This window comes from Sceloporus occidentalis, unplaced genomic scaffold (genome assembly GCF_023333645.1).
Source record: "Sceloporus occidentalis isolate IW3139 unplaced genomic scaffold, rSceOcc1.0.p SCAF_196, whole genome shotgun sequence".
Taxonomy (NCBI): domain Eukaryota; kingdom Metazoa; phylum Chordata; class Lepidosauria; order Squamata; family Phrynosomatidae; genus Sceloporus; species Sceloporus occidentalis.
Genome location: NW_028317176.1, coordinates 1,134,456 through 1,155,119, shown reverse-complemented (window position 1 = coordinate 1,155,119; position 20,664 = coordinate 1,134,456). Strand labels below are relative to the sequence as shown.

Sequence of the window (20,664 nt, the reverse complement as noted above, 5' to 3'; positions counted from 1 at the left end):
TTTTCTCAATTTTTTACTGACAGGGCAATTCGTTCTTCTGCATGTGATTTGGCAGCTCTTAGAACTGTCTTTGCTTCTTTCTGCCTAATTTTGATACTTAATTTGAGTGTTTAACCCCTTCAGGACCAGGATTTTGATACTAACATGTCGCTAAAGGACCAGAACTGTTTGTGTTTTTGCTATGTCTTTCTTCAACTGTAATTTCTCTTATCAATTAGTGCACCCACACAAATCATATAGTTTTTTTTCAGCACAAGTAGGGCTTTTATTTGAAACCATATTAAGCTGGGTGGTGCATTGCTTTGTTTGAAATAAACTGGAAAAAGTGGGGAAAAAATGAAAAAACACACAGTTTTGTATACGTACAAATTGTACACACATTGAACCAATGGGAAAAAATTATCCAAAATATATTCATTAACTTGTCCTGATTTTGAAACCACCCAATATGGCCAGGATTTTCATCTATTTTGACCAGTATAGGGCAAATATTGCAAGGCATGCATCACGTTTTTAAAATGTAATTTTTTTCAAATTTGGCATGGTAGCCTAATAACTGCAATAGTTGTCACAGATACTGATTATCCCCCCAAAATTATATGTTTATGAACATTAGATAAGTCAAGGTGTCATTTTGACACTTTTCAAACAGGGATTTTTTTGCATATGTTGCAATGTTGCTTTAGATTTCATATTATATTTTGTATAGAATATGTGCAACTGCAGAAAAAAACCCCAAATTGTGTTCACCAACATAGCCCGGTTCCCACAAGGCCTCACATGCATGGTTCATGAATTTTTTGAGGAAGCAATGAAGGCTAAACTGGAACATGCGCATTTTAGTTTTCAAATTTGGAATTTTCAGAAATTGGTTTACTGGGCCCATATTCCATTGGGGACATTTTGGAAGCCCCCCCACTGTAAATGACCCCATAAAAGTATATATTTATGAACAGTGGACAAGTCAAGGTGTTCAACTAGGGTAATTTTGACAGTTTTCAGGCAGCCATTTCTTCATTGATGTCTGCCAAAGTTCACGGAAAATGTATTTTATTGCGTTTTTAACGCATACATTTCAATGTTGCAATTTATGTCTTGCACAGCATATGTGCAACAGTGGAAGAAAACACCACATTTTGTTTACCAACATCCCGATTCCAAATAGGCCTCACATGCACGGTTCATGCATTTTTTGAGGAAGCTATGAGGCCAAAACTGGAACATGCGCAATTTTTCTGAAATTGGTTTGCTGGGCCCATATCCCACTTGGGATATTTTGGAAGCCCCCCCAATTTAAAATTACCCCATAAAAGTATATGTTTATGAACAGACTCCTGGGCAGACAGCAGCAGCCGCGCCCCCACAATCACCACGATTGTAGCGATGGTTTTTGGGAATGACGTACTTGGTACGTCCCGGTCCGGAAGGGGTTAAATCAGTCAGCCACAGAAAATATATATAAATAATAAGGTAATTACAGCCCATACTTGTTATTAATGCTATAGCACCTGAGAAATTTAGTTGTTGCTATATTTCTTCAACCGTTATTTCCCCCTTTTTCATTTAGTGTACCCATGCAAATGATATGGAAAGCAAATTATGAAAGGCATTTTTTTTTATGGTTTTTTTTTTTAAATAACATTTATTCACAATTTTACAGGTATATAAATTATTCAAAGCTTGTAACACTTATTTTATACATTTACCGGGCATATTCTCTTTTTTGAATTTCATGCTGGCCCCAGTTTACTTAATCTCACCCACACACAATAAATTACACTGAGACCATAGGTTGCTGTAAACAGTCTTTGTTTGCAAATGTTATTCGTACAAATGACATTCATCATAAAAAACTTTATGCATATAAAGGCAGATTTTGATTCAAATTTAACAATGAGGAGTCTCATTGAGAAGTGTCAACACATTCATGTAAGAAAGTACAAATCAACAATACCTGCAGTTTACGATACACTCAACATTCTCCTAGATTGATTTTTATCTTAATTATGTGCATTATTTCAAAATTATAGTGGTCAAATGGCTCTTTAAACAGGGATTTTAAGAAGATTGTTAGAGGCAGAACATACAGTACCAGTTTTCCATAACCATCCCTTTTTATGATGACTAAAGGGTTAGTCATCATAAAAAAACTTTAGTTTTCCTGATACAAAAAAAGATTTTCTTCTGGGCCAAATATAAACAAAACAGAAAAGTAAATAAATTATATCATGACACACTTTAGATGAAATCTGTGTTCAAACATCTTCTAACAGTTAATGTAAATGTTAAATTGGAGTTAGGTGGTACAATAAAATACAATTACTGCGTGAAACATTTAGCTGTGAAGCACCTTGGTAGAACAAGATCAGTATACAAATACAGACTCACAGATATCAAGCCAAAACTGAAAAGCATTCTCATTTGTGCACCCCCAAAAGATCTGATTTTAAACAGTTGCTGATATAACCGACACCTGTCATTAAAAACTAGAACTATATGTACGAAGTTCAAGGCCTGGCACACCAAAAGTCATTCAGGCAGATTTTTGGGTTTGACTGAATTATGCAGGAAATATTTTTTGCCAATTAACAGTACTACACAGGTACAACAGAACATAAATATGCATCAGAATTACTCCACAACGTGCACTTGGAGAGATAAAGAAATAATGAAAATCCATCTATAAACAATTTTCTAACAATTTTGAAATGTGCAGGCCATCATCACATTTGACTGGCACCTTAAGATCATATGATAAGCTTTAGCTCTCATTAATAACACCAATGGGCCTTGCAAAAAAAAATAAAAAATCTGTCATGCAATCAAAATGAAACGCTATGAAATGCTATTTTGTTATTATTTTTACTTGGTCAGTATCATGATTTTAAAGGTCCAGTGCCAAGTCAGTCTCTTTGGTCACACAATGCATTCTTGACCAGCATCATCTCTGTCCTACTGTTTCAGAAGGTTGTACCGAGGTGTAGCTATGTGTTGGTTGTCGGGTGAAAAATGATGCAGCTCGTTTAGGTTTCACTCGTTTGATTTCTGTACCTTAAAGGGAAGGGTTAAGAAATTACTTTTACAGAGTGTGAATTCTTCAATCTCCAATGAGATACTGGGACTGCTCATACGTTACCCTAGATATAAAGACACAGAAATGCCTCTTGTGTTACACATAAACCTTACATGTTATAAGCAAGCATTCTTTTTGCTGTACACATTTTTCTGGAGGTGTCAGTTTTCAGTAGGATGGGACACATACCATTTACCACACTTACCATCTTCTACATAGTCAATTGTAGCAAGATTTTTCATGCGGTTACACAAGACGCTATCCTGTCTGCGCAGCTTGGAACGTTTCTCGGAGAGCTGGGGATTAACAGGATCAGATTCAGACTCTAGTGTCTGGTTGAGCTCTATGCAGTACTCAATAAGGCCACTCATGAGTTCTGCCTGAAACACAAATACACACACGTTTAATTGTCTCACAATAATATCCGTAATATGGTTAAAAATCTTCTAAATATAAAGAGCGATGTAATCTGTTGGGAGGTGGGGTCATTCCTTCGTAAAACGTTTGATGCTACCAAGTAAATATCACCTAACAGACCAAGTAAAAGATAAATACATTTTGTGCCATTAATCACTTAATAGTTTAGGGAAAGTTTTTGGTCCTTCATCATAATATGTCAGTAAAATGATTTAAAATAACAGCATTTGAAAATGATGGCTCTGGTTTCTGGATTGGAAAGTTACCCAATTTATTTAAGGTATCAGTAACGTGCACCTTTTTCCTCTGTATTGCCAGAAACAATCATCTGTTAATTCTACTCATTACATTTGTTCTAATACATACACTTTGCTCATTTTAACATGAGCGCCTGCCATATGGTATGTTTATTTGGTAGCCCAATCTACAAAACATGATTGGATTAACTAAGAGTTTTTACCTTAAAATTATGGATAATGTTTTTTTTAGGGGGTGTGTTTGCTTAATCTTTAGATATACATGGGTCCCAGGTCAAATCATTCACATTTGTACATGCACTCAAAAATAACCTTGGTGTATTATGGCACCAAGACATTTTGGTATTCACATTTTAAACATTTTCTGTAACTATTTACCTGCTTGGAATATATTTTCAACAGCTTGTTGACAGGTGCACCTTCATTTTCACCATCAAATTCCAACCAAAGTATATGCTCCTCTTCATCAGGATAGGTGTGATCCCAAGAAAGCTCTGAATACTTCAAGCTTATCAAGACATGCTGTGTAAAGAACATTCTGTTTTAAAATGCACGGGGCTTAATTCACCATACAAGAGCTTTTCTTTATATACAGTATTTGCTTGATTATAAGGCGAGTTTTTTTTCCAGAGCAAATGCTCTGAAAAATAACCATCGTCTTATATTCGAGGTTGTCTTCTAATCAGACCTCTGTAATCAGAGGTCTGACTACAAGACTAAGATCCAGATCCCCTGCAGCGCTGCATGGGACCTGGATCCTCCTCTCTGGCAGCCGGTGAAGGTCTGTGCGATGTGCGCAGACAACCTTTGCTTATGACGGAGGATTTACATTCCCCTTAGTTGCCCCCCTTTATCTCTAACTGCACCTGAGTTAACTTTATTAAATTAATGAAATTAACCCTCAGTCATTAAATTAACCCTAAAGACCCCATCAATCACAACTGCTCCTAAACTAACCCTAAAGACCCCATCAACCACAACTACCCCTAAATTAACCCGGGGCATCCGGGGTACAAAAACAATATTAAGTGACCAACCTAGTTGGAGGATGTCATCTAAGCAAGTGCAAATACCTTTAAATCTATTATACCTTTCAAATATTAGTATAGGTATAATGTAACACAGGACACTGTCAGATTTTTCTTATTCTCTGCTGCCCTGTCAAATGTATTTGGAATCATTTTACATGGTAGACGTGCCACTAAGAACTTAAAGGGGGAGTTAAATGTCCCCGATACACCCACTATAAACAAAATGATCTGACTATTCTAGCCATTGACTGGCTGCTTGAAGCAGCCAATGAGTGAGAGGAAAGTTCTCCCATTAAAATGAATGGCACCACTTTCCACACATACACAAGGGGGGTCTGAACACACTCCAGCCCACGGCATACACCAAGCCAGCACCGGCTCCAACTTAAGGGAAATATCTCATGTGCAGGGAGATGTGGCTGGGGAAAGGGGCTCTGCAAAATCTCCTTATGCATTTGGAAAACAGGTTACATGAAAATTTAAAGGGACCATGTGATATGTACATATGATAGCTGTAGTGTCCCTTTAAGGAAGTCCCATGGGGAAAATATTTTTCTCTTGGAGTGTAAAATACAGCGCTATATATTAGTTAGCTTTGACCAAAACATCCTTTATCTGCAGACCTTTATTTGAGTGTGGTAGGCAAGTTGAACAGCCTCCCAATAGAAGTGGCAGAAAAACACAGTAAAGGAAAACACGCATGCGAGTATTCTGAATCCAAGAAGAAACCAAGGACTGAATTAGGCTTGAATCTTTAAAGCAGTAAAAAACAAAACAAAAACAATACACACTAGATGGAGCAAATGGTTTTTATCTGCAGTCAAACTCCATGTATCTATGATCTGGAAGCTGCTATTGTTACGGGTCATGCAATATCTTGGGTGACTTTCCCTGCTTAAACAGCACGAAACTTCAAACTCCTCTTCCACTTCAACAAGCATTTTTACCAACTTGTGCAAGGAACTAAAGTTTAGTCACACAAAAAACTGAGCATGGAGCCTGGCTCAGCTTTTGCTACCTCAAAAGCTGGCATGCCCACCTATTCTTAGGTATTCATGTAAAATAATACAAGCAAGCACTTTACCTTTTCTTTATGGTCAATAATAGACACTCCTTCCAAGTTAACAGCCACTGATACATTCTTCCGTCCACTTCTGTTTAATATACCCTGTGCAGGCTTATCAATTGCTCCACGGAAGAATGCACACCTGCAGACACGCACATCAACACTGCATAAAGTAAATCACCTAGAAATATTTTTTATTAAAATATAAAACCACTCGCTACGACGCCTCCTGTAGTGCTCCAAAAGCATACGCACCCATAGTAGGGAAGATTATGGCACTTTTTCAAATACTCCTTGTAATGGGTCTTCATGGCCTCAACCTCTGAACATGCACTATTTTCTGTAACTTCTTTGTATGAATTTAATAGCGTTTGCTCGAAACTTGTCTGACGTCCACCTCTGTTTTTGAAAGCAGTCAGCAAGCTCCCATTTCTCTTCTTACAAATATATTGAGGAAGAAATGAGTCCAGTTTGGGCCTGAGAAGCAAGTACCACAAATCTCAGTCTCATTATAAAATGTAATTAGAACTAGCAAATAATGCAAAACACAGTGCTGCCAATAGTGCAAATATAAGAAACCATTAATGAAAATGGCTTTAATTTTGGGATCACACAGGAAATGAGTAAGCTATGACGTGAAAGGTGATATTTAGGCGTTTCTACAGCAAGTTGGAGAAAACCGACTTTAAATACAACTTTGTTGGTTACTTCTCCACTTCTTCAATAGTTCATACCTTAATATCGAGGGAGTATGCTGCTCCTGATCATATGGTCCAAGTTCTAGCCAGCAGGCCAGACCTCCAAGGATCTCACAGTCCTCCACATCACATGGATACCGTCCCTCCAAGACATTGTACTTTGCTTCTTCGTACAGCAATCTTAAGATTTCCTCGTTAGAAATCTTACCAGAAATGAAAGATTAAATGTAGGTATCAAATGCAGAGTATAGTATTGGAAAATTATTTTTTAAACTTCGGCTATAATTGATTATAATTTGCATACTGAAATTGATTCATGTATGTAGGTTGTTTTTCAGACCCACTAAGTGCACTTTGTGAATCTAGGAACTGGCAACTAATGGCAGGTGTTGATTGGTGTACAACATAAAAATGAAGACGATACTAAAGAGAAGCACTGGAGAACCAGCTACACTCTCCACTCCATAAAGAAAATGGCAGATAGTGCTTGGCAGTGTTATCACATTGTGTTGTCATAACAAATCACCAAACAAGAAATGCAATTTAACCCCTTCAATCCCAGGGGTTTTTGGTACCTCAAAGCCCAGAGCAATTTTGCCATTTTTGCGCTGTCGGTTCAGAGATTATTCTCTTTTCCTGTGAATAGTGTACCCATGTAAACTATATATTGTTTTTTCGAGGAGAGATAGAGCTTTCTTTTGATACCATAGTTGAATGATTAGCTGAAAATTTAGAATGAGAAATTTAGTAAAAACTAGAGAAAATTAGAAAAAAAAAAAATTTTTTTTTTTTTTACATTTTCCCCTCTGAACCTCACAAAATTAGGTAAAGTGATGGAAAATCCCCTCCAAGTATAACAATTCAGGTGTCCCGATTTCAGAAATACCTAATTTATATAGATTTTCCATACTTTACCAGCACCAGGGAGCATACTATAAGGTGTACAATTTTTGTATACATTTTTATGCCTATGGCTTAACGGGTTTGGGGGTTGTGAACAGGGGCAGGAGGGTTATATGTTATGCTAGGGAAATGGGATATAAGGTTTTTTATTTATTTATTTTTTTACACAAAAATGGTTAGAGGTCCTCTTAGGGACCTCCTGAACATGCCAGTGATGTCACAATGACATCACAGCTCACATTATTTTTTTTAGTATTATTTATATTATTATTTTAATGATTTTTTTTTTACTATTTTTTAAATGAATAAATTTAATTTAATGCCGGAAGCTGTTACAGCAGATCGGACAGCAGAAGGCCTACAATGCCGGCTTCTGCTGACAGCCTGGTCTCCCGTGCAGCGGCAGGGATGTGTCCCTGAAGCTGCAAGAAAGGCTGGACGTACCGGGACGTCCACAGGGGTTTCTTAATAGGCGTTTTTTGGACGTCCCGGTACGTCTATAGGGGATTGAAGGGGTTAATAGATGCCTGAAGACAATTTAGATATTATCGTCATCAGTGTTGCTGTGGTATGTTCATGGTAACAGTTTGAACTAAAATTCATAGTATGTCTTGACTTACTTTAAGTTCTCGTGCTTTTGGAAAAAAAATGTTTCTACGGAATTGCAGGCAAGGTTCATCTGAAGTTAGAAATAAACATGGGTGTAAAATCAACAAAAATAAATGGATGTAAATAAAACAGCACTTTACATAAACCCTTAGGTACACATAAAATAATCAACTCTTAAAAGGGATTGTAAATGTTGCACACTACTTTTTCCATATAGGGCCAAGTAGGGATGGATAGGATTTTTTCCTTTATTTTTAATTTGTAAGTTAGTTTGATGTAAAAACAGGAATTTTATACTCACCGTAAATTCTTTTTTCCTTAATATAGTGGCAGTACAGATGGGGTGCTGTTCTTCCTTAGGGACAAGGATCTGAAATACAAAGTTAAAACCCTCCCCCTTCCCCCAACTCCTCCTCCTCCTCCTTACCCATAAGAGCACACCGGACCAAACACAGCCAGTAAGTACCAAGAATACAAACATGCTTGCAAAATATATTTAATGGTAGACAAAATGAGGGAGGGAAACATGTACTGCCATTATATTAAAGGAAAAAAGAATTTACGGCGAGTATAAAATTCCTTTTTTTCCTGGCATATAGTGGCAGTGCAGATGGGATATAGCAAGACATGATAACCAATGGGAGGGGAATACTTAAGAGGCCACTGACTGGTGCATCCTGCGCCAGAAAAACGCCAGAGGAGGAGGTGTCTAGTCAGTAATGCATCGAAGGAAGACCGGGTAGCTGCCTTACATATATTTCTTCAGGAGATGAGATCAACTTTTCAACCCTAGACCCAGACATAGCTCTTGTGGAGCGAGCTGAAATATGGGACGAGATGACTTGCCTGTTGCTTGAGTGAGCTAGTCGAATGGTCTCTGTAAGCCACCTAGAGATGGCCTGCTTGATCTGAAGATCTACCAAAAAAATCCGTATTGCGGAAAGCAGCGGTGTAAATGCCTTAGAGCTCTTCGGACATCCCATCTGTGCCAATGGTTGCCGCTTAAAGACATGCCCGATCAGAACATACAAGGCCAAATCCGAAAGGAGAAAAAAAGACAGAGGGACGATACTTTCCCTTTTGAGGTTGAGACATAAAGACCTGCGGAGAATCCGTCTTGCAAAAAACACGGAGGACGGAACTAGTAGAAATAAAAATCCCTGCATCACCAGGAGAGGAATTTCCCCCAAGCCTGAAACCTCAGAATAAGGAGGACATCAGCCATGTCATGGGAGAGTCCATTATCTCCAAGGATAATCCAAAGCTAGGCAGTCAAAATGACCATCTGAAGGAATTCTGTTCTCTACCAGATGAAGAACTAAGTCTGTATTGGCCAATATGGGATAGATGTTAAGACCCTGGCCTTGTCCGTTCGAATCTTAAAGGAGGACACGTGGGATCATCGCCACCAGAGGAAAAATGTAAGCCATCCTGAATCTTCATATCACTGACATACTGTCCAGCACAAGAGGGTTGACCCATGAATACAGAGAGGCTAAAACCCAAAAGATTGCTGTTGTCTCTGGTTGCCACAAGGTCGATTCCTGGAAGGCCAAACAAAAAAAAAAAAAAAAAAAAAAAAAAAAAAGAAGGATGGAGAAGATTCTTTTGTCTAGGGATCAAATCTGCTGAGGTCATCTGCAATACAATTGTCCCTTCCCCTGAAACGCGTGGCTGACAAATCTTCTTGGAAGAAGTCATGCCATGGGCTCAACAAAACCGAGAAGGCCTGAAGTTTTGGAATCCGGGTGCCGCCCTGTCGATATACAATATTGTGGTAGCGTAGTCGGATTGGATTCTTAAAGCCTTCCCTTTTAACCAAGGACTGAACTACTTGAGGTCCAGAATCCAAAAACTCTACAAAAACTCTGCACCTTATAAAAATTTTGAAAAGGCCTGGTGTTTTATATGGACACCTCCTGTTCCATCTGGCCTTCTTATCCTGGGGAAGCACACTCTTGCATTAGACATGTGCTTGATGAGCTCTGCCAATGGGGAAACAATGCCGTCTTCATGAGAACAAAGGCCGAAGCTGAAATGACTGATGAGCCAGTCATCTAGGTATGGGATGATCCAAATACCTAATACTCTGAGTTGAGAGACCCAAACTGGAAATGGAGAACTCTCGCCGCGTTCCTAATAGCAAACCTGAGGAATTTACTGGATGCAACTGCAATAGGCACATGCACATTAGCATCCTTCAGGTCCATGGTCACCATGTAATCTCCTTGTTCAGTAGTTGGGTGACTGTGAGGATATCTTCGGTGGAATGAAACGCCTCCCGAGTGTGCGTTCCACCGCTGTGCTTATGCTCCTTCCCTTGCCAGCTTGAAGAGAGAGAACTCTCATTCTGTTCCGTAACATCCGCCGATCCAGATGTTTCTACCTCACTCTGCTCACCACCCGGGGAGCAGGAGGGATCCCCCTGGACACAACCCGTGTGCCCCCACCAAACTACACGTCCATCCCTGACAAGGGACAAGGAAGAACTGGCTGTGTTTGTTCCGATGTGCTCTTATGGGTAAAGAGGAGGGTGAGTTAGGGAAGGGGGAGGGTTTTAACTCTTTGTATTTCAGATCCTTGTCCCTAAGGAAGAACACCACCCCATCTGTACTGCCACTATATGCCAGGAAAAACATTTAGATGTGACAAAAGCGCAAACACATTTTCACAGCACTGCATGCCTGCTGCAACCTATATTGTGGAATTTATTTTTAAAGCCTCTCCATTTCACTGTTTAGCGAGAACAAGAGGAAATTGCTCAAATATTAGGTGTTTGTTTGGAAATTACTGTTACACGTGCACACAGTATACCATATTTGCTCGATTATAAGACGACCATGATTATAAGATGACCCCCCCAAAATCTGAATATTAATTTAGGAAAAAAAAAGAAAAAGCCTGAATATAAGACGACCCTATAGGAAAAAAGCTTTACCAGTAAATGTTAATTCATGTAAACTATGTAAACTATTTTTTTTTTTAATAAAAGCTATGATTGAGAAAAATATTGTTTTTATTTCCTTTCAATTTTCCAACCTGCCCCCCCCAGTTATGCACATCTGCCCCAGAAATGCCTTATACCCCTATATGCCACTGTGCCCCATGATATGCCTTTTAACCCTCTATATGCCACTGTGCCCCATGATATGCCTTTTGACCCCCTATGTGCCACTCTGCCTCCAGAAATGCCTTATACCCCTATATGCCACTCTGGCATTTAGGGGGTTAAGAGGCATATTATGGGGCACAGTGGCATATAGGGAGGTATAAGGCATTTCAGGAGGCAGAGTGGCGTATAGAGGGTTAAAAGGCATTTCTGGAGGAAGAGTGACAGTAAGGGGGTTAAACGGCATTTCATAGAGCACTCTGCCTACAGAAATGCCTTATGCCCCCATTTAACACCCCCCCAAACTTACCGGTGCTTTTGACTCCCTGGTGTCTAGTCGGGGCAGCAGGTAGACGTCTACGTGATTCGAGTAGGCAACTTCTGCTGCAGCCAGAAGGAGGTGCGGTTAGCAGTGGGGGCGGTCTGCGCCCATCGCGCATACACCCTCAGGCTGTCAGAGAGAATTCCCTGCAGCAGTGTGGGGAACTCTGATCTCTGACAGTTGGGGGAAGGTCTGCACGATGGACGCAGAAAACCCAAGCTGGTAACTGCACCTCCTTCCGGCTGCAGTGGAAGATGTCTACACACTGCCCCGGCTACACACCAGGGAGTCAGAAGCACCGGTAAGTTTGGGGGGGGGGGGGGGGGAAATAAGACAGCAGCGCTGCGGGGGATCTGGATCTTAGTCTCATAGTCAGACCTATTTGAGGTCTGATTATAAGACGACCCCGATTATAAGACGAGGGGTATATGACCTCGTCATATAATCGAGCAAATACGGTATATTATATATATAACATAGTTACATAGGCTGAAAAAAGACATGCGTCCATAAAGTTCAGCCTTTCCTATATCTGTTAATTTGTTGCTGTTGATGTTGATACATATACACAGACACACACCGATCAGCCATAGCATTATGGCCACTGACAGGCGGAGTGAATTATGAACACAGATAATTGTGTTACCATGGAGCACCTGTCAGTGGGTAGGATATATTAGGCAGCAACTGAATATTTTGTTCTCAAAGCTTGTGTTAGAAGCAGGAAAAAATGGGCAAGCGTAAGGATCTATATGACTTTGATAAGGGCCAAATTGTGATGGCTAGGCTACTGGGTCAGAGCATCTCCAAAACTGCAGCTCTTGTGGGGTGTTCCCGGTCTGCAGCGGTCAGTACCTATGAATATTGGTACAAGAAACGAAAAGTGGTGAACCAGCGACAGGGTTATGGGTAGCCAAGGCTCACTGATGTGGTCAAATCCAACAGACAAGCTACTGTAGCTCAAAATGCTGAAAACGTTAATGCTCGTTCAGATAGAAAGCTGTCAGAACACACAGAGTGTCATGGATCTGGATAGTCCAACCGACTACCTCCGCTAACTTGTGCTTCCTTAGCCTGGGACAACAGACTGTTTCCCCGGTTTCCCAGTCACTAGCTGAAACTCACTGTAGGGTACAAACAAAACAAAGACTTCTTTATTTTGGACACACATGGCTGGATATAGCCAGCAAAACACACATTAACATACATCAAGATACTGGGATACAAACCACCCACTTAATCTGCCTCCCAGAGACATCAGGGCCAATAAAGGGATTTACAATACAACAGGGTCCCAACCTCCACTAGTTATTTCTGGCCAAAATCAGTTCCAGGGTTTGGCCGGGGTGAATGTCTGTTGTGGTGGAACTTGGGGGGGGGGGGGGGGGGGGACTGACTTATACAACAGTAAACTAAAACAATGGCGGTCACTCCCTGGTTGCATAACCTGGCTGTCTGCCAGAGATGATCCCCTCAGCAAGTGATGACATGATATACTGCTGGGGGTAGACACAGAAGTCTTTACAAACCCAGGGCTCATAGTCAACAGGGAGGAGGCTGGCTCTCGGGCCTCTCAAGTGGTCCCAGTGATGGAGGGTTCCGTCACACAGAACATCACAGTTTGTTGTGTATGGGGCAGCGTAGCCGCAGTCTAGTCAGGGTGACTTACCCCCGTCCACTGCCGAAAAGCACCCACAATGGGCATGTGGGCATAAGAACTGGACCACAGAGCAATGGAAGAAGGTGGCCTGGTCCAACGGATCACATTTTCTATGGAGGCCCCACATTTCAAAGGATTTGCTGCCAACATCTAGGTGCCAGATACCACAACACACTTTCAGAGGTCTAGTGGAGTCGATGTGTCAGGGCTGTTTTGGTGGCAACAGGGGACCTACACAATATTAGGCAGATGTATATCTTTGTAAAAATGAAATTAAGCTTTGGATGACTCGTGGCACAGTAGCATATGGGAGTGGGCCAGAACAGATGATTTTCCCCTGTTTTGACACAATGATCCAAGTGATCTAATTGAATACATACAGACCATTAAACACTACTTACCCTGTTGAATTTCATCCAATGAACAGGTTGTGAAACGTGCCAAGAGATCATGCCACTGGCGGCAAACTTTGTAAGGCTGATGCTTTGGTTTTAGCTGTACCTCTGAAATATAAATTTTAGAAATAAAGATGGTCTATACGGAAATTAATATTTAGATAAAGTATTCTACTACTTTATTACTCGGTCTAAAAATATGACAAATTATTAAATAATTTACATAATGTGCAATGTACAATGTACAATCAAATACTGTAAAGATAAACAATGAGAACAGTTGTTTAACTCCCAACACAGAAATTTGGAATTATGCCTCATATACAAACAAACTTCTTAAATACATTCCACATAGTAACATAACAAAGGTGGCAATAAGAAAAACAACGTTAACCATTCCCTTTATCTTCAAGAAACACTCCAATTAGGTAATTTCCCTCTAGTTTTACCTAGGAAAGGCGAAATGAGCCACAGCGCAAAAACTTCCTGGGCAATATCTGGTAGCTGCAGAATGCCACGAATCAACCTGTGTAACTCATGAGCTGTGGTGGCCGAAAGGACGCTGTCCAATGTAAGTGGCACTGCACAGTCATTAATTAAGTAAACAATCACATCCACAGCTACAGAGAGAGAGAGAGAGAGAGAGAGAACACACAAGTTCAAAAGAGATTCAACAATTGCATAAAAAAAATATACAAGTGGCAATGTTTTAACAGAACATTACATCCATCCACATTGTTCAAGTACATATGTCAGACAGTGGGGTTTATTTACTAAACAGGTAAATTGCAATAAAATAACTCAACTTAAAAGGGACAGTTTACAGCCCCAAAAGCCTCACAAAATATGAATGCATTTCAACTGTGCTGTTTTTGTACCTTTTGTTTTAACATGTCTACAGTGTTTTGTTTAGGCTTTTTTTCAGGCCAAAAAGGGCTTCCTTTAGATACCATTATTTTGATCACATTATCAAACGCAGAGCTCGACAAACATCGGGCTAAAGGCCACAATGGCATCTAGAAGCCTCTTCCTGGCACCCAGGGTTTTGAAAGAACAAGAAAGGGTAAACAACGGCCAGGGCTGCCATTGTGAATCCAGCACCATATGCTTTTCTGCGGGGGTTGAGTGGAAGCAGATGCCGTGAGGTGTCCAGCGGGGACACATAATGTGCGTCTGCAGGAAAGTATAAGGTGCTGGAGTGTATGTGTATACAGTGCCCTCCACTAATACTGGCACCCTTTGTAAATATGAACAAAGAAGGCTGTCTATTGTTCAACCCTTTATAGTTTCTTAAAAAAATACTCTGCTCTCACGGATATCAAATAATTGAAAACACTACACAGAATTATCCAAAAATAAATAATTGGCTAAATGTGTGGCACAGACACCCTTTTAGTGCATCCTTCTGTGCTACTTCCCTTTGTCAAGATAACAGCTCTTTTAGTGTCTGATGAGGTTGGTGAATACATGGCAAGGGATCAGAGACAGTTCTTTTCATACAGAATCTCTCCAGAGCCTTCAAATTTCGAGGTTGACATGATGCCATGTATTCTAACAAAATGTCCAGGTCCTCTGGTAGAAAACCACCATATTTAACCATGGGCATAAGGTACTTTTCCATATGGATACTTCTCTGTGCGCCAAACCCACCTCTGGTGTTTATTGCCAAAAAGCTCTAGTAGCATCTGGCAAACCCTTCCAAAGAACTTGTGGTGATGTAGGTGACCTCAGATAGCAGTTTTGGAGACTCACTCCAAGAAGCAACTAATTTTTGCAATTCTCCAGCTGTGATCCTGGGAGATTTTTTAGGCCACATCATCTTCTTCATGTGCGCTGAGACAACCTTTTGCTGCACATCACAGGTATATTCCTTGATCTTACCCATGGTGATGAAAGACTACATTTCACCTATGTCTCATGGTTGAACAATTTTCTGCTCCTGGATGCTCAGATGTACTTAAAAATTATATCAACAGAAATATACTTCAAGCATTTTTCTCACATGAAGGGGTGCAAATAATTGTGCCACACTTTTTTGGCATTCACCTGTGCTGTGTTTGCAATCATTTGATGTCCTTGAGGGCAGAGTATTTCTGTGTATTTAAAATAGGGCTGCAACTAACGATTATTTTAATAAATCGATTAGCTGGCCGATTATTTTTCAGATTAATCGATTAATCCAGGGCTCGGCAAATCCCAGGCGCCAGGTCGCCAAGGCGACTGAGCATTTTGCCCTGGTGCCTAGGTGTTTGTCAGCCTGTTAAATCCCCGAAAAATGCCCCCAGGAGTCTGGGCAGACAGCACAGGCACGCAAAGCCTTCCCCCGAGCCTGTGACGACTCCCACGGAATGATTCTGTAGGCTGAAACCACAGGCAGCTTCAGGGAAGGGGGTTGTGTGTTGATTGGGTCTCTACACAAGTGTGGGGACCTGACAACACCCCCCTGCTGCCTGATCGCTCCATGAGAGCGACAGTGCAGCTTTAACCCCTTCAATGCCCTGGAATCCAAGGCAGACCAGCAACAGCACAAACGAGCCCCACAAGCCCTTTAATGACTCCTGTAGGCATGGAAGCCTACAGCAGTCATCAGAGACTCCCCCCTGCAATGGCTGGTCTATAGACCAGCAATTGCATCCCAGCTGCCAGAGGCAGCTTCAGGGATAGGGTTCTTCGGAGCGACAGTGCAGCGTTAACCCCTTCAATGACAATTGTGTATGACACATTTGTGGCATTACAGGGGTTAACATTTGTCCCCACAAGCTTGCTGGGACTAAATATCCGTCAATGCTGTGCTCTAATGGAACATCAGCATTGAAAGACCATTAATAGTAAATAATTCATATGTTAACTATTTTTAATATTTAATAAAAACTGAGAAAAAAGCCTTGTTTAGATTTTCTTTTATTTACCAAACTGCCCCCAATTATGCACATCTGACCCCCAGCTTGCCACTCTGCCCCAGATATGCCTTATACCTCCTATATGCCAGAGATTCCCACTGTGCCCCCGATATGCCTTATACTGCCAGTGATATGCAACTGAGCCCCTGATATACCTTTTACCCCCAGATATGCCCAATATCGATATGCCCTATACCCCCTATATGCCACTGTGCCCCCTGATATGCCTTATAACTTCCAATATGTCACTCACCCCCATTTATGCCTTATACAGTGGGGCAAAAAAGTATATAGTCAGCCACCAATTGTGCAAGTTCTCCCACTTACAAAGATGAGAGAGGCCTGTAATTTTCACCATAGGTACACTTCAGCTATGAGAGACAGAATGAGACAACAAAGTCCATAAATCACATTGTCTGATTTTTAAAGAATTTATTTGCAAATTAAGGTGGAAACTAAGTATTTGGTCAATAGCAAAAGTTCATATCAATACTTTGTTATATACCCTTTGTTGGCAATGACAGAGGTCAAACGTTTTCTGTAAGTCTTCACAAGGTTTTCACACACGCTGTTGCTGGTATTTTGGACCATTCCTCCATGCAGATCTCCTCTAGAGCAGTGATGTTTTGGGGCTGTCGCTGGGCAACATGGACTTTCAACTCCCTCCAAAGGTTTTCTATGGGGTTGAGATCTGGAGACTGGCTAGGCCACTCCAGGACCTTGAAATGCTTCTTACGAAGGCACTCCTTCGTTGCCCGGACGGTGTGTTCGGGATCATTGTCATGCTGAAAGACCCAGCCACGTTTCATCTTCAATGCCCTTGCTGATGTAAGGAGGTTTTCACTCAAAATCTCACGATACATGGCCCCATTCATTCTTTCTTTTACACGGATCAGTCGTCCTGGTCCCTTTGCAGAAAAACAGCCCCAAAGCATAATGTTTCCACCCCCATGCTTCACCGTAGGTATGGTGTTCTTTGGATGCAACTCAGCATTCTTTCTCCTCCAAACACAACGAGTTGAGTTTCTACCAAAAAGTTCTACCTTGGTTTCATCTGACCATATGACATTCACCCAATCCTCTTCTGGATCATCCAAATGCTCTCTAGCAAACTTCAGACGGGCCCGGACATGTACTGGCTTAAGCAGGGGGACACGTCTGGCACTGCATGATTTGAGTCCCTGGCGGCGTAGCGTGTTACTGATGGTAGCCTTTGTTACTTTGGTCCCAGGTCTCTGCAGGTCATTCACTGACCTGAGGGTGAGATCTTGCGTGGAGCCCCAGATCGACGGAGATTATCAGTGGTCCTCTATGTCTTCCATTTTCGAATAATTGCTCCCACAGTTGATTTCTTCACACCAAGCTGCTTGCCTATTGCAGATTCAGTCTTCCCAGCCTGGTGCAGGTCTACAATTTTGTTTCTGGTGTTCTTTGACAGCTCTTTGGTCTTGGCCATAGTGGGGTTTGGAGTGCGACTGTTTGAGGTTGTGGACAGGTGTCTTTTATACTGATAACAAGTTCAAACAGGTGCTATTAATACAGGTAACAAGTGGAGGACAGAGGAGACTCTTAAAGAAGATGTTACAGATCTCTGAGAGCCAGATATCTTGCTTGTTTGTAGGTGACCAAATACTTATTTTACTGAGGAATTTACCAATGAATTCATTAGAAATCCTACAATGTGATTTCCTGTAATCTTTCCCCCCATTCTGTCTCTCATAGTTGGAGTGTACCTATGGTGAAAATTACAGGCCTCGCTCATCTTTTTAAGTGGGAGAACTTGCACAATTGGTGGCTGACTAAATACTTTTATTGCCCCAATGTACCTCCCTATATGCCACTGTGCCCCCTGATATGCCTTATGACTTCCAATATGCCACTCGCCCCCATTTATGCCTTATATCTCCCTATATGCCACTGTGCACCCTGATATGCCACTCCGCCCCCGATAAATGCCGTGCACCACCCTGAAATTCATTATACTCCCTGTTTCACCACTCTGCCTCCCCCAGATATGCCACTCTGAAATTCATTATACCCCCCATACACCACTATAACTCCCCCAGATATGCCACTTTGCCTCTCTGAAATTCATTACACCCCCATACACCACTATAACTCACCCATACACCACTCTGCCTCTCTTCCCCCCTCCCATACACCACTCTGCCTCTTGTCAGCAACGGAGGTTCACAAGACACCAGGGTGTCGGGTAGAGAGGCAGCGCGGGGTATGGGAGGGGGAGGAGGCAGAGTGGTGTATGGGAGGGTGGCTTCCCATACACCACTCTGCCTCCTCCCCCCTCCCATACACCGCTCTGCCTCTCTCCCGACTCCCTGGTGTTTTGTGAACCTCCGTTGCTGACAGGCACTTTCACTGCAGCTTCATAGAAGCCCCAGCGGAAGTGAAGGGGAGTAACGGAGGCTGTCTGTGCGCATCGCGCAGACCCCCACCAGCTGACAGAGAGGATGATCCTCTGCAGGAGACCTCGATTCTCTGTCAGCTGGTGGGGGTCTGCGCGATGCGCACAGACAGCCTCCGTTACTCTCCTTCACTTCTGCTGGGGCTTCTACATCATGTGATGCTGGCGCTGCATCGTAGGAGCCCCAGCGGAAGTGGAGGGGAGAGACAGAAGTTGTCTGTGCGAATCGCACGTGAGATTATTCTAGTGTTATAATCCGATCTCTGTTTGAGGTCGGATTATATAAAGGAGAGAAGTTTTTCAGAGCATTTGCTCTGAAAAAAAACCCTTTTTATAAATCGATAAAAATCAGTTCGACTAATTGATAATGAAAATCGTTGTTAAACAATAGAACATTTTACAGCCTTGCTGTTATTTACCAAGCTGTCAATATTAGTGAGGGCACTGTATAGTGTGTGTTTGTATGTATGCATGTATGTATGGGTACAGTGCCAGAGTTAATACATCTACTGTATTGTGTCAGCGTGTGTATTTTTATATACATATAGGGTTAACCAGTGTGTGTATGTTTGTTGGATAGCAACGAGGTAAGAGAGAGCACTGTAGGTACGGCAAATTAGTTTAAACAAGCTCGGGTACATGCCTCAATATTTATAAGCATTAATATGGTTTAATATAAAACCTTGAAATGATGTAATATTTACACCATAAAGACTCAAAATTGCATGTTTAACCATTATTCCTCTTTTGGTATACTTCTAAAAACACAAAAAAAGGAATAATAGTTAAACATACAAGCCTTTATCGTGTAAAATACCCCTTATGAAGGGGTTAACCGCAGTGAAGTGAAAAGGGTAATATAGGAAAATAAAAACATGATTATGGAAGAAGGAAAAAAAAGCAGGTTTTTAAATGATGAAAATAAAAAAATTTTTTTTGGCTTACTCCTAGTTCCAAATCAAAGTTGTCGACCCCTTATCTAATTTATCATCAGTATTGAGTAGCAGGACAAATTCAACATTCGCTTCTACTGGGGAAAAAAGAATAAGGGTCCTATATGAGGAGAATTATTTATGCATGCAATGACAATAATATATTTACATCTTCATCTTCCAGATTTCAAAGTCCATGGACAAAATGAAGACTTTTTAGTTTACTATATGTAAAAGAATTTGGCTGTTGAAGAAGAATCGGGCATCCATTTAACACACTTATCAATATATTCCAACAGCCAGATGACCTATTCATAATAGAGTCCTTCCTTATGCGTGTTATTAAAAAGTGTAAACGTACATCGTGTTCCTGGAGACTCAATGCTTTTCAAATAGTCATTTGCACCTGCGCGTGAGGAGGTTTCACTACCATCCATCTGAAAGCATAAAATTATATTTGAGGTTAAATTAAATCATAGATTATACTTTATTACACATAAAAAAACAACAAAACACACAAATGAAAAATGTAATAGAATGTAGATGGCCTTAACCCCTTAAGGACCAAGCTGTGTTTTACCTTTTATACCATTGGGACCGAGGCTGTTGTAACACTTTTGCGGTGTTCGTGTTTAGATGTAATTTTCTCTTCACTCATTTAGTGAACCCACACAAATTATATGTTGTTTTTTTCAGGACAAGAAGGGCTTTCTTCAGATACCATTGTTTTAATCATATTATCCAATTTCCCATTAAAAAAAAAAAAAAAATATGATGAAAAATGTAAAAACACTTTTTCTGACTTTTACCCCAAAATTCTTTTACTCATCCAAAAAAGCTAATGAAAAACCTACTAAATATATTCTACTA

General features: G+C 40.9%; 1 protein-coding gene across 1 annotated transcript in view; it reads right to left on the bottom strand.

The window, feature by feature from the left end:
- Positions 1 to 20,231, bottom strand: part of LOC149278281 (FERM domain-containing protein 8-like) — a 46,962-nt gene extending 26,731 nt beyond the window's left edge. The window contains exons 1-10 of the mRNA XM_089502164.1: positions 20,156 to 20,231; positions 13,990 to 14,160; positions 13,547 to 13,648; positions 8,066 to 8,124; positions 6,579 to 6,745; positions 6,100 to 6,321; positions 5,863 to 5,986; positions 4,126 to 4,269; positions 3,279 to 3,453; positions 2,957 to 3,051 (exon numbers count right to left, since the gene is read on the bottom strand). Coding sequence (XP_089358290.1) covers positions 2,957 to 3,051; positions 3,279 to 3,453; positions 4,126 to 4,269; positions 5,863 to 5,986; positions 6,100 to 6,321; positions 6,579 to 6,745; positions 8,066 to 8,124; positions 13,547 to 13,648; positions 13,990 to 14,160; positions 20,156 to 20,231 — 1,335 coding nt within the window. The remainder of the gene's footprint in view (positions 1 to 2,956; positions 3,052 to 3,278; positions 3,454 to 4,125; positions 4,270 to 5,862; positions 5,987 to 6,099; positions 6,322 to 6,578; positions 6,746 to 8,065; positions 8,125 to 13,546; positions 13,649 to 13,989; positions 14,161 to 20,155) is intronic.
- Positions 20,232 to 20,664: the final 433 nt, after the last annotated feature.